At 43.4% G+C, this 16,380-nt stretch overlaps 1 protein-coding gene across 2 annotated transcripts in view; it reads right to left on the reverse strand.

Annotated features, from left to right (window-relative positions):
* Nucleotides 1-6,094, reverse strand: part of eepd1 (endonuclease/exonuclease/phosphatase family domain containing 1) — a 60,076-nt gene extending 53,982 nt beyond the window's left edge. For both annotated transcript variants that reach the window (XM_084079691.1, XM_084079692.1), the window contains exons 1-2: nt 5,144-6,094; nt 3,516-3,958 (exon numbers count right to left, since the gene is read on the reverse strand). In XM_084079691.1, the coding sequence (XP_083935817.1) occupies nt 3,516-3,958; nt 5,144-5,641 (941 nt within the window). In that variant the 5' untranslated portion in view covers nt 5,642-6,094. The remainder of the gene's footprint in view (nt 1-3,515; nt 3,959-5,143) is intronic.
* Nucleotides 6,095-16,380: the final 10,286 nt, after the last annotated feature.

The raw sequence follows: 16,380 nt of genomic DNA on the forward strand, positions 1-16,380 counted from the left end.
TAATAATTCTAACAAAACGTTCGACAAAACGGGGACGGCAGGTCAAAGGTCGTTGCACAGTGATGATCGGTAAAAAAAGTTTCGTTTTTGACTGCAGAGCTTGGTTGTACACACAGCAGAATCCTCTTACTGTAGGTGCATTAGACATTCCAGTGAGCCATAGTGAGCTATTAGACCTCCGTCTAAAACGGGGTTATAATTGGTCTAACAGTGAAAGTTTGTTGGGGGTCTAGGCTTAGCCTAGACGTTGATTGATTGATTAGTCTGTATATAGACGTCTATATTATAGACGTCATTTCAACGGCTATAATATAGACGGTCTATAAATAGACGCTTAAAAAACAGCTAATCGTCTAAAAACCTTTCACTGTTAGACCAATTATAACCCTGTTTTAGACTAGCCCCATATTTTAGACGTCTAATAGCCCGAAAAATGCTCAGTGGGATAGTGTAAAAATAGACCCAGGGGTTCAGTTTTACATCAACGTCAATTAAATAAACACTCCGGGTTCTGCTGTGAGTGAGGCTGTTGTTTAGTGATGGACAGACACACACGGGTCATGTGATGTGTGCAAAGTAAGGTAATGGGGACCAATTTCATTTGACTGTGACACTTTATGACCATATATAAACATTTATTGATGCTCTACGCTACGGGGCAATTTAAGTGTCATAACAGCAACAGAATGAAACAGCAGAGACACTAAGAGATAAGGTGCTGCTGTAATGATGTTATGTTTCTGAGTTAGTCGACCCATTAAAAATACAGGAACGCAGTTCGAGTTTTTTTTTTGCCATAACCATTATTTTATGTTTGGGCTATTCAAAAATAGCAGATATACAAGCTCGTAGCGCAGCTTTTTTTTTTTATCATGAAAATTAGTGCAAATCTTTGTATTTATATGTTTTCTAAAGCGAACATTTTTAACTCATATCTTTGCTTCTGGGGATTCTACAAATGTCTAAAGTTTTTTTTAAACGTATGTAACTATAATATCAGTGGTTCTCAAACGTTTTCATGTCAAGGACCGCTAAAATGATATGTATTTGTATACATATCATTATACGGACCCCCCCCCTCCCCCATCTCAAAATCTTTTGTTCCAGGGAGCCCCAGGCCAGAAGCAAAGATTTTAGTAAAAAAAAAATGATATATATATTCAAAGATTTGCACACATTTTCACATCCATGTTTGGACAAAATCTGTAGGAGTTAATATCAAGTTGTTGTTTTTTTTCGTGCAAAAATCGGCCTCCTGGTGGCGCTACAACAGGCCGATCTGAAAAGATTCCGGGCAGAGGTTCTGCTGTGGCATCCAGGGAGTGTGTGTGCACAGTTTCACTGTGATCGGGCCAACCGTGCCGGAGATTAGCTGTTCGCAGACGGACGGACGAATGGCTGGGCGGGCGGACGGACGGACAGGTGCAGAACAACATAGTCTCGGCCGCGCCTTCGACCCGGCGGACACAATTAATAAGCTGAGACAATAAGCACATGTACAGTACAGTACAGTGTAACATGATGACATAACACTGAGCAACAATGTGTCGAGTCGAGCCAAGATTGTTTCAGGGCAGACCACGGCGCCCAGCCCCGCCCATGATACTGGCTGCATGCCATGCATGATGCATTAATGTCAACCAAACCCATTCACCAGGTGCCAAGTAGGCAGGCTGTCAACGTTACTGTCACACACTGTCACTGTCAACGTTACTGTCACACACTGTCACTGTCACACACTGTGTGACAGTGTCATTTTATTTTACTGAATGAAATGTTATTTTGTCCAATCTGTAATATGGTAGAGTATGTTAAGCCATTGAGACCTGAAGCCGATTCTACATGTCTCCTAAATCCCAACAGTTTTCTGAAAAACGTATGTTTCTATATCAGTGGTGCTCAATCTTTTTCATGTCAAGGACCCTCAAAATGATATGTTTTTGGCCGCGGACCCCCATCAAAATATCTTGTTCCAGGGACCCCCAGAAGCAAAGATTTGAGTTAAAAATGTTCGCTTTAAAAATATATATATTCAAAGATTTGCACACATTTTCACGATTTTTCAAAAATAGCAGATCTACAAGCTCGTAGCGCGGCACCGCGCTATGAGCTTGTATATCTGCTATTTTTGAATAGCCCAAAGTGTAAAATAATGCTTTTTAGCTCAAATCTAAAAATGACACAGTTCCAGGTCTTAATGGGTTAATACAATATAACTTATGCAATACAATTGGAGTGGTTGTATTTTGCTCTTCTATTGAGACAAGATCCTGTGTCTAGGTCTTGGACACGATCTTTGATACGATCCCGTTTCTGGTCCGACACAAATTGTGACCTGCAAGGGTCACAATTTGATTTCTCCCCTGAGCAAGCGTGCAGTACTACTCCATCAGCTCAGTAGTTAAAAACATGTCAGCACTTTGTGCAGGAAAGTTGCACACAGTGCAGCTTTAACACAAACTCCATAGATTTTCTCTTTAGTTTTTTATCTTGTTTCATTGATTATTGCGTAGCCTACGTTTCATCTCTGTCGGGTGGAAACCTCACATCTCCAAAACTGTTAACTTTTCAGGATTTAAAATAAGAGTATCAAACGTAGCAGATCTAGCTTGTGGATCTAGCGAGTTTCAAGCTTGTAGATCTGCTACTTGTTATGCTTTTGTGTGATGCTGTAGTATGATCAAGTATTGCATTAAAGTGATAGTTCACCCAAAAAAAAAAAAAAGATTTCTATGGATTAGTCACCCCATGGAGACTTAAATTCATGGGTATTTTTTAGTTTTTGTCTCATTCCTAAGCCAATAAATTTGATGACCAGCGGACCGGTAGGCAGGTTCCGGCAGGAGACACAAAGGAGACTCTTAAAGGAGACTCTTTATGTCTCCTACCGGAACCGCTGCCGGTCATCAAATTATTGTTTTAGGAATGCAACAAAAAAAGATATATATCCATAAATTCAAGTCTCCATGGGGTGACTAATCCATAGAAAAAAAGCAATTTTGGGGGTGAACTATCCATTCCTACTACTTTAATGTATGACAAAAGACAAAAAGTTAGAATATAGAGATAAGATGTTTCTTGCCTGACAGAAGAAACAATATGCACACAGCCTGGAGTTTGACCATCAGGTGCATGGGGCAGCAGTTTGACCATCAGGTGCATGGGGCAGCAGTTTGACCATCAGGTGCATGGGGCAGCAGCTCCACTGAGCAGCACCCGCTCCAGCTCCAAGGCCAATGCCTTGCTCGTGGGCACTGTGCCAGGTGTGTATGTCCTTCCTTGACCACAAGCTCACAGCAACAACAACACTATCTGCTTTTAGTATTTTAGTATTTTCTTTTAGTGTGATATGATGAGTAGTGTAAACTCACATGACTCACAGGGACCCAAACATTTCCTGTTTGACCAAATCAACCAACAAAATAAAAGCAGCACTGAAACAATTTACAAACAGAGGCCAATAATCCATCCCTGGTACAACAACTCATAATATCAATAAACGTGCAAAAACTCACTCGTTCTCCAGCAGCGTCATGCACACCACCTCCTTGACCCCGGGGTTGTTGGCCTTGTCGGTGGAGCAGCCCTGCAGGTTCCAGGTGGCCAGGCGGACCACGGCCCGCCCGTCCCTGCTGCCCCGCGCCGTAGGGGCGGGCTCCGCCACGTCGGGCCGCGACGACACCATCTGCGTGGGCCCGCCGGGCGGGAGGTCCAGCTCCTCGCTGCGCAGGCTGAAGGAGGTGGGGCTGGGGTGGGTGTGGTTGTGGTTGTGGTTGGTGTTGGTGGAGGGGGTCCGGGACCGCTCCACGAACACGTGGAAGCGGATCTTGTCCAGCAGGGAGCTGTTGATGTGGTCGACCTTCACCAGGTCCTCGATGCTGCGGAAGGGGCCGCGCTGCGCCCGGTACGCCACGATGTTCCGGGCGATCTTCTCCGTGATGCCGCGGATGCTCTGGAGCTGGAGACGTGAGAGAGAGAGAGAGAGAGAAATATTAACCCATTAAGACCTGAGGCGATTCTTAAAAATGTTTTCTAAATCCTAACAGTTTTTTGAAAAAAATCTGAAAAACATTTTTTCAAGATTTTTCAAACATAGCAGATCTACAAGCTCATAGCGCGGCACTCGGTGTTCTCCTGCTATGCCACCAAAATGTGGAACGCTCTACCAAAAGTAGTGAAGGAGTGTAAAACCCTACTCTCCTTCAAAACCACCCTAAAACAGGGGTCTTTTACCTTAACCACTTGAACCCTAGCATCCCTTTTCTGAGGAGAACTTTAGCCAAAAAATAGCAGATCTACAAGCTCACAACGCCTTGTGAGCTTGTAGATATGCTTGGTGTAGAGGGAAAAAAGAGCAGACCAAGTAAACAAAAAAAATCTGAAACACAATTTTTATACAATATAGAGGGGGTCCCTGCTTCATCTCTCTCTCAGCTAGGGGGTCCTTGGCCTGAAAACGTTGAAGACCCCTGGCCTAAAAGAACACCTACAGGAGGCTGCAATTCCTGTAAAAGTCATAACCTAACCCCCCCCCCCCCCGCCTCGAACTGTTTACTGTACATATTTTTTTTTTCGTATTTCTAAACTGTTTCTATGATGTTCTGCATAGTAGTGTATATCTGTCTGTCATTTAATGTCTCTATGAATTGAGCACAAAGGACCCTAATGGAAACAAGCCCAATGGCTTTCTTGGGTTTTTTCATTCCTATTAGCTGACCTTGTATTGAACTGTACTTTCATGTGCTTTTTTTCTGCAAACTTCTAACATATTCAATCAATCAACAAATTGGACAAATACATATTTGATATGGAGGTCTTTGAAATTAAAGGGAATAGAGAAGAAAAATAATAATAAAGTAAATAAAATAATAGTAAATAATAGTATATAATAAAAGAAATTAAAACAACTAAAACATGTAAATAAAATAATGGTAAATACAAATAATAAAGTAATAATAATAATAATAATAATAATAATAATAAAATGACAAAATAATAATAAAGTAAATACAATTATAGAAAATAAAATAATAGTAACAAAATAAAATAAAATATGAGTAAATAAAGTAATAGAAAATACAAATTATAAAGTAATAATAAATAATAATAGAGAATAAAAAATAAAATAATAATAATAATAAACCTGTGCGGGGGTCGCGGTGTTGATGTTCATGCCGGTGCCGGAGAAGAAGCAGAGGTTCTGGTGGGGGTCCTGATGATGATGATGATGATGATGGTGATGGTTGTGGTTCTGGTGGTCCGGGTGGTCCAGGGGGTCCCTCCTCAGCAGCAGTGAGGAGGACGGGCTGTGCTGAGAGGAGCTGGTCCTGGAGGACACGCAGATCTCCAGCCTGATGACCTCCAGCTTGGTGGCCCCCACCCCGCTGACCAGGGCCAGGTCCTCCACCTTCCTGAACCCCCCGATGCGGTCCCGGTGCTCCACCACGCAGCGCGCCACCTGGCGGCTGACCCCCCGCAGCGTCATCAGCTCCTCCTCGGTGGCCGCGTTGATGTTCAGCCGCTCCTGGTGCACCAGCACCGGGGCTGAGAAGTTACACGCCGCGCTGAACTTGCGCTTCTTCATGCCTCCTCCTCCTCCTCCAGTGGGGATGGAGCGGTGGCAGCCCAGGTTGCCCCCCATGGTGGTGGTGTGGGGTCCAGTCCAGGAGGGGCAGAGGGCAGCGATAAGGGGGCAGAGAGGAGGTGGTGGTGGTGGTGGGCTCTTTTAGTTCCAAAAGCTCCGGACGGACCCGCGGCGTCAGAGAGAGACGCACCGGGACGACCCTCGGCGTCAGAGAGAGACGCACGGGGGAGGAACGCGTCTGATCAAGCAGCGCCTGGTGGATCCGTGGGAGTCAATGTGTTATAGATCAGATCCGATCACATGCAGCAGGGCTTCCCTTTAAACAACCTGTCTGTCTGTCTGTCTGTCTGTCTGTCTGCCGGGGTAAATAAAACAGCCGATCACACGCGCAGATCAAGCTGTTTATTTCAGCCTGTCTTCAGCCTGTTCTCTCATAGCGAGCGCGTGTCCTCTGGGTCTCTCTACCCTCCCTCTCTCTCTCTCTCCTGTCCTCTGTGTCTCTCTACTCTCCAATCCTCTCTCTCTCTCTCTCGGTGTGTGTGAATGTAGGCTGTGACATCCAGGGACACAGCTTCTATATTTGCCGGTATTTCCTCCACTCTCCGTTCAGCAGCGTGTGTGTGTGTGTGTTCAGTGGGATGACTCCACTCTCGCCGTCACAGCAGGGGGGCGTGGCTCCCTCTCTCTCTAACATCATGACAGGCTGTGACCGCACGATGCGCGCTGTCTGTCAAACTAACATGATATCTGTGTGTGTGTGTGTGTGTGTGTGTGTGTGTGTGTGTGTGTGTGTGTGTGTGTGTGTGTGTGTGTGTCTGTCTGTCTGTCTGTCTGTCTGTCTGTCTGTCTGTCTGTCTGTCTGTCTGTCTGTCTGTCTGTCTGTCTGTCTGTCTGTCTGTCTGTCTGTGTGTGTGTGTGTGTGTGTGTGTGTGTGTGTGTGTGTGTGTGTGTGTGCGTGCGTGCGTGCGTGCGTGCGTGCGTGCGTGCGTGCGCGCGTGCGTGTGTCACAAAGTAAAGCTCTTTTAATGGGGTCAATGTGCCTCTCTCTCTCTCTCTCTCTCTCTCTCTCTCTCTCTCTCTCTCTCTCTCTCTCTCTCTCTCTCTCTCTCTCTCTCTCTCTCTAGATAAATAGATAGATAGACAGACAGACAGACAGACAGACAGATAGATAGATAGACAGACAGACAAATAGATTGATGCAGGCACAGGGGGAGGCCTTGTGCCAGCCCTTTTGCCTCAAAGTGCCCTTTTCCCCCCAAAACAGAAAAAAATAAATCATTTTTTTAATGGCATGGCAGGGTCCTTGGAGGTCCCCAGTAAAAGTATAGTTATCATCGCAATCATCGTATCACCACCTTATCCATATGTTGGCTATTCAAATCTACAAGCTCTACTCTGCTCAAGCTCACTCTGCACATTTTGTTTTTATGACCGTAATGTAATGTAATGTATCTTAAAAATACATTTTGAATCATTTCATTTTTTTTTTAATATTCTCTTCTGATAGAGGGTCCCTCCCTGGCACAAAACATTCTCAGATGGGGGTTTATAGTAGATGAATCTAAAGGCAAAGCTAGATTAGAAGTTGTAACTAACAGCCCACAGCCACCATGTCTCTTTACATAACATGTTTCATTGTATTCACTGGTTGGTTGGTTGGTTGGTTTCAATGTAGCTCCCATGTTGCCAGTTCCCACTCTGGGGTCTTGTCTAGGCCTTGTCTGTTTGGAGGTATAGTCCAACATTTTAAACATGTTGCACAAAATCACACAGCTGACTGACTCCCACATGTAACATCATTGTGTTAAAAACATTTAGAAAATAGCAAAAATAGCTGATGTATAAGCTTTATTTGCTAATTGTATTAGTGTCAAACATGTCTGAAAAAGTGTGTGTGTGGATGGATCACACACACACACACACACACACACACACACACACACACACACACACACACACACACACACACACACACACACACACACACACACACACACACACACACACACACACACACACACACACACACACACACACACACACACACAATGTTGTTCACTCCACGAGTCTGTCCAACCCTCTTAAGCATCTCCACTTTAGATGGCACCCCAATTGAGTGGGTTGATCGCTATAAATACCTTGGGTTCTGGTTGGACAAACATCTAAATTCTAAATTCCATATTGATGCCTTGAGTAAGAATCTAAAATGTACTCTAAGTTTTTTCTACAGACTGAAGGCTTGTTTTGCCTGCACCGCTCGTAAAAAACTGGTCACTGGTCTGTTTTTGTCCCAGCTGGATTATGGTGACAATATTTACAGGTTTGCTTGTGCCTCCACACTGGCCAAGTTGGATCCCCTGTACCATGCTGCACTGAGATTCATAACGAATTCTCCTTTTAGAACTCACCATTGCACGCTGTATGCTGCAGTTGGTCCTCTTTGACTACGCGCAGGCTGCAACATTGGTATAATTTCATTTATAAAGCTATTCTTGGTGAGCTCCCCTACTACATTACCTCCAAATTCAAATTGGTTAGAAATGGCTTAAACCTCAGATCAAATGCTTGGTTACGCTGTGAAGTACCCTCATTTTCATCTGAGGGGGGTAAAAAATGTCTTTCTTTCTTTGGCCCCTGGTCGTGGAATGATCTCCAGACCAAACTCAAATTGGCTGCTTTAATTCCCTTGAGAAGCTTCAAAAGAATCACCTTAGTTTTATTCACAAACAACTGCACCTGTCCGGAGGTTTACTAGCCTAGTGGTAGGTTTTTGGTTATTTGTATTGGTTGTACACTGTGTGTATTACTATTTCTTGTTTGACTATTGGCTTTTTTCTATTGTGAAAAGTGTATCATTAGGAGTTATCTTATGTAATTGTGATGTATCTTGGATGACTATTTTGTTGTTTGTTTTTGTATTTGTATGTTAAGCTTAGACTGTGTAAATTTAACGCTGCATCTTGGCCAGTTCCCACTTGAAAAAGAGACTGTGTCTCAATGTGTTTTTACTGGTTAAATAAAGGTTAAATAAAATAAAAACAAAAACACACACACACACACACACACACACACACACACACACACCCTCGATGGCTGGTTCCAGGGGTGCAATGCTCAGTGGACGGGGTTGCACGCCGAGCAACCACTTATTTGGCCAGGGGGACGCGCAGGCACACGCATAGATTTAAAACTACTTTAAATTCACACTTCATCAAAGTTTACAAAGGCTCCCGACTCACGCCAGGTACATTAACATAGGAATTAGCCTAAATGCATATCAATTGTCCATTGTGTGACCTGTACTGTAGGTGTTAAGCGACGTGCGCGCCACGTCATTAAAATAGAGAGCAACCACTTCGCAAATGAGCATAGCATCACTGGCTGGTTCTTTGCTTGCTATGAAGATCATAGGAGGAGTTTAGATAGTTGGGATCCTTTTACTTTGCTTTGAGGGAGGCACGTTGAAGTCCATGTAAGCAGGGTTGCATTGCTCATGGGTCGGCCTTGCACGCCGTGCAGGAACCTATTTGAACGGGAGCACAGGCACACGCATAGATTTAAAACAACTTTAAATTCACTTCCCAACAAAGTTTACAAAGGCTGCCGACCGCCGGTTGTCACACCAGCATGAATTAACATAGGATTAACATAGCATTGAGCCTAGAGATGCATAGCAATGGTCCATTGTGTAACCTGTAGTGATAGGTGTTAAGCGACGTGCGCGTGACGTCATTAATATAGAGTGCAACCACATATCAAACCAGCGATGCAACACTGCATGTTAGCCAATCCTTGAGCCACAGATTGTTTGGCAACTGCACGCCACGCACGCACGCGCGGCACGCACGCACGCACGCACGCACACGCACGCACGCACGCACGCACGCACGCACGCACACACACACACACACACACACACACACACGGACGGACGGACGGACGGACGGACGGACAGGGGTGAAAAGAACATCATCTATCGAGTTGCCTTCGGCTGTCAGAAATAATAATTATTTGAGCGAAGTAATGGATTTGTGACACAGAGGCTGAGATCAATGGGTGTGGACTTGAAGCGTGGCGTCTTGGAATGGGTTATATAACTATATAAATACATTAGTTACCCCCCCCCCTTTAATCCATGTAGGTCAAGTTGTCTGGTTGGCAGAGCTGCAAACACAAGGTGTAAAGCAGAGGGTTTCACACAGTGGTCACATTTTTATTGAGTTGCAAGTAAATATCCCTTTTTTCTCTGTTTCCAAAATGTTTTAAAATGATTATTTAAAAAGACAAATTTATAAAATGTTAAACACATTTTCTAAAGAATTTCATAAATAAATGAAAATAGATGTGAAACATAGCACATCTACAAGCTCACAACACTTGTCGATGCAACGCGTTGTGAGCTTGTAGATTAGCTATGTCTTCACTAGTCTGAGTCACGAGGAGGAGACAGCAAAGTGCTCCTTTGGGTCTCCAGCTGAAAAGTTGGAGGACCACCTTACACTGGAGACAGACAGAAAGTTGGAGGACCACCTTAGACTGGAGACAGACAGAAAGTTGGAGGACCACCTTAGACTGGAGACAGACAGAAAGTCAACATTTTAACAGCATCTATAGCGGTGGTCAGTATAAACAGATGAGCCAGCGTTGAGCCGCTGACCCAACACATCTATTTAGAGCCACAGTGTTGGGTTCCAACAGCTCAGATGAGGAACATTTCCACGTCCACCTCTGTTTGAACTCTGCTCTGATGCAAGGAGATAAAGCAACCCCCCTGTGCCCCCCCCCCAGATCACAGGTGAGCTGTAAGATCCATTTGGACAAATTGTCAAATAATATAAGAAAGAAGCCGAAATTGTGAACATATTTTCACAATGTAACATGAATCCAAAATATTAGTAGCAAAGATCAAACAAACACAAACAAACTAAAAACATTTAATTTACACAGCAACTGATGTCAAACAAATCTTTGAAACCATCAAAGCTGTACAGGCAACTTAAAAGAAAATCCACTAGACTACATCCAATAGTCTCAAATCTCTTCATGTCACCAGACATGGATGAGAGACAATCAGTTAAAGGTAGGGTAAGTGATATTTTTTGGTTAAAACAAAAAGTATTTTGTTAAAAGGTTAAAACACTATATTCTGACAGTAATTATTGCTGTATAGAGTGTTTGTTCAGTAACAAATGTCTCCCCGTCTCTCCAGCTCTTTAATAAACAGAAAATACATTTTCCGGTAGGTGTCAAAATCTCAGCCAATCAGGAGAAAGTACCCATGTTTATTTCTCATTTCTTAGTGTCATCACTTCCAATTTCACTTGTTTAATCTATATCCTGATTGAGTTCTCTATGATACCTACTTAGTTACTTTCCACCACTGTATGAACAGCCCCTGCATGGTCTAAACTGTAAGGCTGATCTTTCCGTGTCACTTGCAGGTCTAATATTACTAATCTCCTCTCCGTTTGCAGCAGCAGCCAAAACTCTTGGCCCCACTTGACCTGCAGAGTGGAGGCAGGCAGGTGCCACTGGGCCCGTGGACCCCTGCCAAGAAGACGGTAATATTTCATATCTATATGTTCACCTCATCCAGCTATAATAATCCCTGAACTCAGCTCACCTTGCAGTTTATTGTCTCATCACAAGTTGTGCTACAACAGGTATAATAAAAGCATGCAATGGGCACAAAAATAGTCGTGTCCCCGATTTGACACGATGCCATCAGCCCCAAACAGATGGGCTGCTGTCCACAATTTGTCCCAAAGTCCCAAGTACATTTACTCAAGTACTGTGCTTAAGTACAATTTTGAGGTATTTCTTTACTTTACTGGAGTATGTTCAATTCTCAGTTCTTTTACTTCTACTCCACTACATCTCAGAGGCAAATATTGTACTTTTACTCCACTACAATTATTTGAAAACTTTAGTTACTACTGTAGTTACTTTGCAGATATAAATGATTACATTATAAAACATACATTAACCACTTTAGCCCCATTTTATACCTAGGCTATTTGAAAATAGCCGATCTACAAGCTCACAACGCGTCGCATCGCGACACGTTGTGAGCTTGTAGATCTGCTATTTCCAAACATTTTAGTACTTCTACTTTTGATACTTTAAGTATATTTTGATGCCAATACCTTTGTACTTTAATTCAAGTAACATTCTGAACTCAGGCCTTTTACCCGTAACAGAGTATTTTTATATTGTGGTATTGATATACTTTTACTTATAAGTAAAACATTTGAGTACTTCTTCCACCACTGGGTCTATGTTACAATGACAAGATTTAAGTTGATGATTAATTGTCATCGTACAAATAATATGCGAGTAACGATTTAGATCTGTTTTTGGCGTTGAACATTGGAACAAAATTTACTTCTGGGCACAGGGCAAATATGACAAAAATTTAAAGACATTACTGACATATTTAATAATTGTATACTTTCAAATAGATGTAACAACAGCGGAAATAGCTGATCTACAGGCCCACAACAGAGCATGCGTTGTGAGCTGGTAGATCTGCTATTTCTGCTATTTTTGGAAAATGTATGAACACTTTTCAACATAAAAAGAATTATGACAAGTATGCAAAAAATATTGTGATTATCTAAAATATTATTATTAGATTGTGTAATAATTGTGACAGGCCTATGGCCTATCCCACTGAACACACACACACACACACACACACACACACACACACACACACACACACAGAGAGAGAGAGAGAGAGAGAGAGAGAGAGCGAGAGAGAGAGAGAGAGAGAGAGAGAGAGTTGCCTGGTCCAGTAGTCAGGGAATTTCTGCCTTTCTAAAGGCCCGTCTCCATGGTACCAGAGCTATAGAACACCGATCACCAAACCAAAGCGGTGCCGTTCTGCCCTCTCCATTCCACTGTGGGACTGACTGAACTCCTTGGTTTTTTTCCTTTTATAGGCTTTACACACAGTTACAACACATCTAAACTCAGAACACAACAATAGAAGTCTTTCTTTTGTTCCTCATGCAGAGCAGAGTGTTACCAGAGGTTATCAGGCTGACCTGGGCTGCTTTCTTCACTCTGTCACTGTGGAGGCTGGACTTGGACCTCGTCCAGAGGTCCAGCAGCACTGGAGCTTTACAGCCAGAGAGAGGCCATTGTCCAGAGGAGGAGGAGGAGGAGGAGGAGCCATTAAGCATGCTGACCATATGCTGACCTAGCCCTGAAACATGACTGTCATACCATGACAGTCATGGTGCCATGTCCCCCTGGTTTTTTGCAGTGTTCTATTTGTTTACATTGCCAACTCTCACATGTACATAAACGTTCAGATTTCAAATATAAAGGGCTTAGCACCGAGCCACGGATGTTACCTCGCGATGCGGACCACATTAAGTGGCCGGCTATCGGATTAAAATGCTTTTTATTTTGGGGCACGGTGGCGCAGTCGGTAGCGCTGTCGCCTCACAGCTAGAAGGTCCTGGGTTCGATTCCCGCCAGGGACGCTGTGGGCGCTGGGGGCGTGTCTTCTCCTCCGCGTCATCAGCGCCCATACCCAGGGTGGGGTTGGCGAAAGGGCCTACTCTGTGTGGAGTTTGCATGTTCTCCCCGTGTCTCCTAGGGTAGTTAATACCCTCACAAAAACATGTAGTAATCCTGGTCGCTATACCGCCTCCCCCATGACAGCTGGGGCGCCTGATGGAGGGGAAGGGAACTGGTTGGAATAACGTGTTCCTTCCACGCGCTACGTCCAACCAGGGAAACTCCCCCCTGTCAGGTGACAAGAAGGTCAGTTGGCTCTCATGCACTGAAGGAAGCATGAGCTCGGCCCTGGCCTCCCTGGCTGTGGGGGACTGGTGTAGCGCTGGTGTAGCGCCCAGGATCACTTAGGAAATTGGCACCAGGTGAAAAAAATGGGTTACAAAAATCGCGGGATAAAAATTATAGAAAAAAATAAATAAATAAATAAATAAATAAAAAAATGCTTTTTATTGAACAATACGGGAGATACGGGTACTTATCGTGGTCCGCATCGCCTTGCAACATCCATGGCTCGGGGGTAAGCACTTTATGTTTGAAATTTGAACGTTTATGTATATGTGAGAGTTGGCAATGTAACAAAAATCAAACACTGCTATATACATGGCACCATGACGCTTGTATACAAGCGTCATGTGAACCATGGCTAATGCTGACCCAACCATGTCCGAGGAGAGGAGGAGACATTAAAGGGATAGTTCACCCCCACGTTTCTATCGATTATTGTCACCCCATGGAGACCTTTTTGTTTTTGTCTCATTCCTAAGCCAATAATTAATGACCGGCAGCGGTTCCGGTAGGAGACACAAAGAGTCTCCTTTGTGACTCTTACCTGCTGGCAGGTGTGTGCCCGTCACAGGTGTGTTACTGACTGGCACCTGAGCATGGGTTCTGCAACTTTGTTGAGGTTGTGTTGATGCTCCAAGCAGTAACACTGCCCCCCCATTGTGGGCTTGTAGATCTGCTATTTTTGGCTAATGTTCTCCTCAGAAAAGGGATGCTAGGTTTCGAGTGGTTATGGTAAAAAGGAAAAATCATATCACACAAAGATTTGGCGGACTCCCTGTAGTAACTCTGAGGACCCCCTAGGGGTCCCGGACCCCCTGTTGAAGACCCCTGCTGAAAAAAGGGCACTTCTGGTCAAGAGGGCAAAGGGCAGGTGCTCCAGCACCACCTAGAGCCTATCTGTGCACGTCCCTGGTCTTACCCTGAAGGGACAAATGTGGCATCTTTCCATGGGGGGGGGCAGTGTTACTGCTTGGAGCATCGACACAAACTCAACAAAGTTGCAGAACCCATGCTCAGGTGCCACTCACACAAGTCTCAGCAGTCGTGTGCTGGCAGTTCGCTCAAAACAAGAGCGATTGACAACAGACGCATATTGGGGGATATTGGCAATTTTTTGGGGTCCGCTACCCACACGTTTAGCTGTGTTGCTCATTCCACGAATGCCGGATCCTTACAAGCTGTACCTCGTTGTAAAGGTGACTAATCAATGATAAAAATTGTATTTTTGAAGGGGAGAAATATTCCAGCGAAGTTACGTTTCCGAACCTTTTGTGGGCAGTTTATATATATATATATATTTCTTCTTTTTTTTTGTATATATATAAATCTTCTCTTCTGGGGGTGCCTGGCTCCTCAGCCAAATACATATCAATCAAGTGTGGGTCCTTGACATGAAAAGGTTTGAGAACCACGTATAGCCTATGTATTGTTCTAAACTGTATAAGGATGTATATGTTTAGTATGGTTATCGTTGTTTGCATATAGTATTCTACTCCACTACATCTCAGAGGCAAATATTGTACTTTTACTCCACTACAATTATTTGAAAACTTTAGTTACTAGTTACTGCAGATATACATTATTATATTATAAAACATACATTAAACACTTTAAACACATTAAGCCCTATTTTATACATAGACTATTTGAAAATAGCAGATCTACAAGCTCACAACGCGTCGCATCACGACACGTTGTGAGCTTGTAGATCTGCTATTTTCAAACATTTTAGTACTTTTACTTTTGGTACTTTAAGTATATTTTGATGCCAATACTTTGGTACTTTTACTCAAGTAACATTTTGAACACAGGCCTTTTACGTATTTCGACATTATGGTATTGCTACTTTCACTTAAGTAAACTATATATGCAGGGCCACCGCGCCAGGACAGGACGGTGTCATTTACAGGCTGTTAAAACCGCCTATAGCCAAGGACCACTGGTGGGCCCACTGGGCCGTGAGCACTTTAAAAGATGTTCAAGTGGGCCTCTGATCCAGAAGAGGTTGATTACCACTGGCCCCTCCGTTTAAATGTCATTGTACTGCCCTCTGCTGGTGGAAAAGCTCCACTGCATACACTGGCCACCTCAGTTATTCTGTTCAATGAATCCATTCAGTCAATGAAAGATGATGATATTTATCCAATTAGAACATGAGTTCATTGATGGCATTGATAGCCACGCCTTAAAGCTGTCTTCCACACATTATTACACACCCTTTGTTATGGATTTATTCATTTAAAAAATATTAGTTGACATGCACCGTGTAACTTTCCTCTTCTACCCCGGGTTGAACCCGGTTGTGCTAACATTTTTACCATTCAGCTTGCCGGCTTGTTCGGGGGATGAATTGAAACCTGACCTTTCAGGTCAAAATTGGTGTCAGATCCTGTGTCTAGGTGAGACATGACCTTTGACACGATCTAAATGTCTCAATAGAAGAGCGGGGAGACAAAATACAACCACCCCACTTATATAAGTTATATTGCAGGGGTCTTCAACGTTTTCAGGCCAAGGACCCCCTAGCTGAGAGATAGATGAAGCAGGGACCCCGTACTCTATATTGTATAAAATTGTGTTTCAGATTAAAGTTTATTTTTTACTAGGCGTTGTGAGCTTGTAGATCTGCTATTTTCGGCAAATGTTCCCCTCAGAAAAGGAATTATAGGGTTCAAGTGGTTAATGTAAAAAAACGAATTCCTATCACACAAAGATTTGGCGGACCCCCTATAGTAGCTCTGAGGACCCCCTAGGGGTCCCGGACCCCCTGTTGAAAACCCCTGTTATATTGTATTAACATACTCTACCATACCGATTGTATAAGTTATATTGTATTAACATACTCTACCATACAGATCGTATAAGTTATATTGTATTAACATACTCTACCATACAGATTGTATAAGTTATATTGTATCAACATACTCTACCATACAGATTGTATAAGTTATATTGTATCAACATACTCTAAACTCTCTAGG

This window comes from Gymnoscopelus microlampas (assembly GCF_963454915.1).
Source record: "Gymnoscopelus microlampas genome assembly, chromosome: 15".
NCBI lineage: Eukaryota > Metazoa > Chordata > Actinopteri > Myctophiformes > Myctophidae > Gymnoscopelus > Gymnoscopelus microlampas.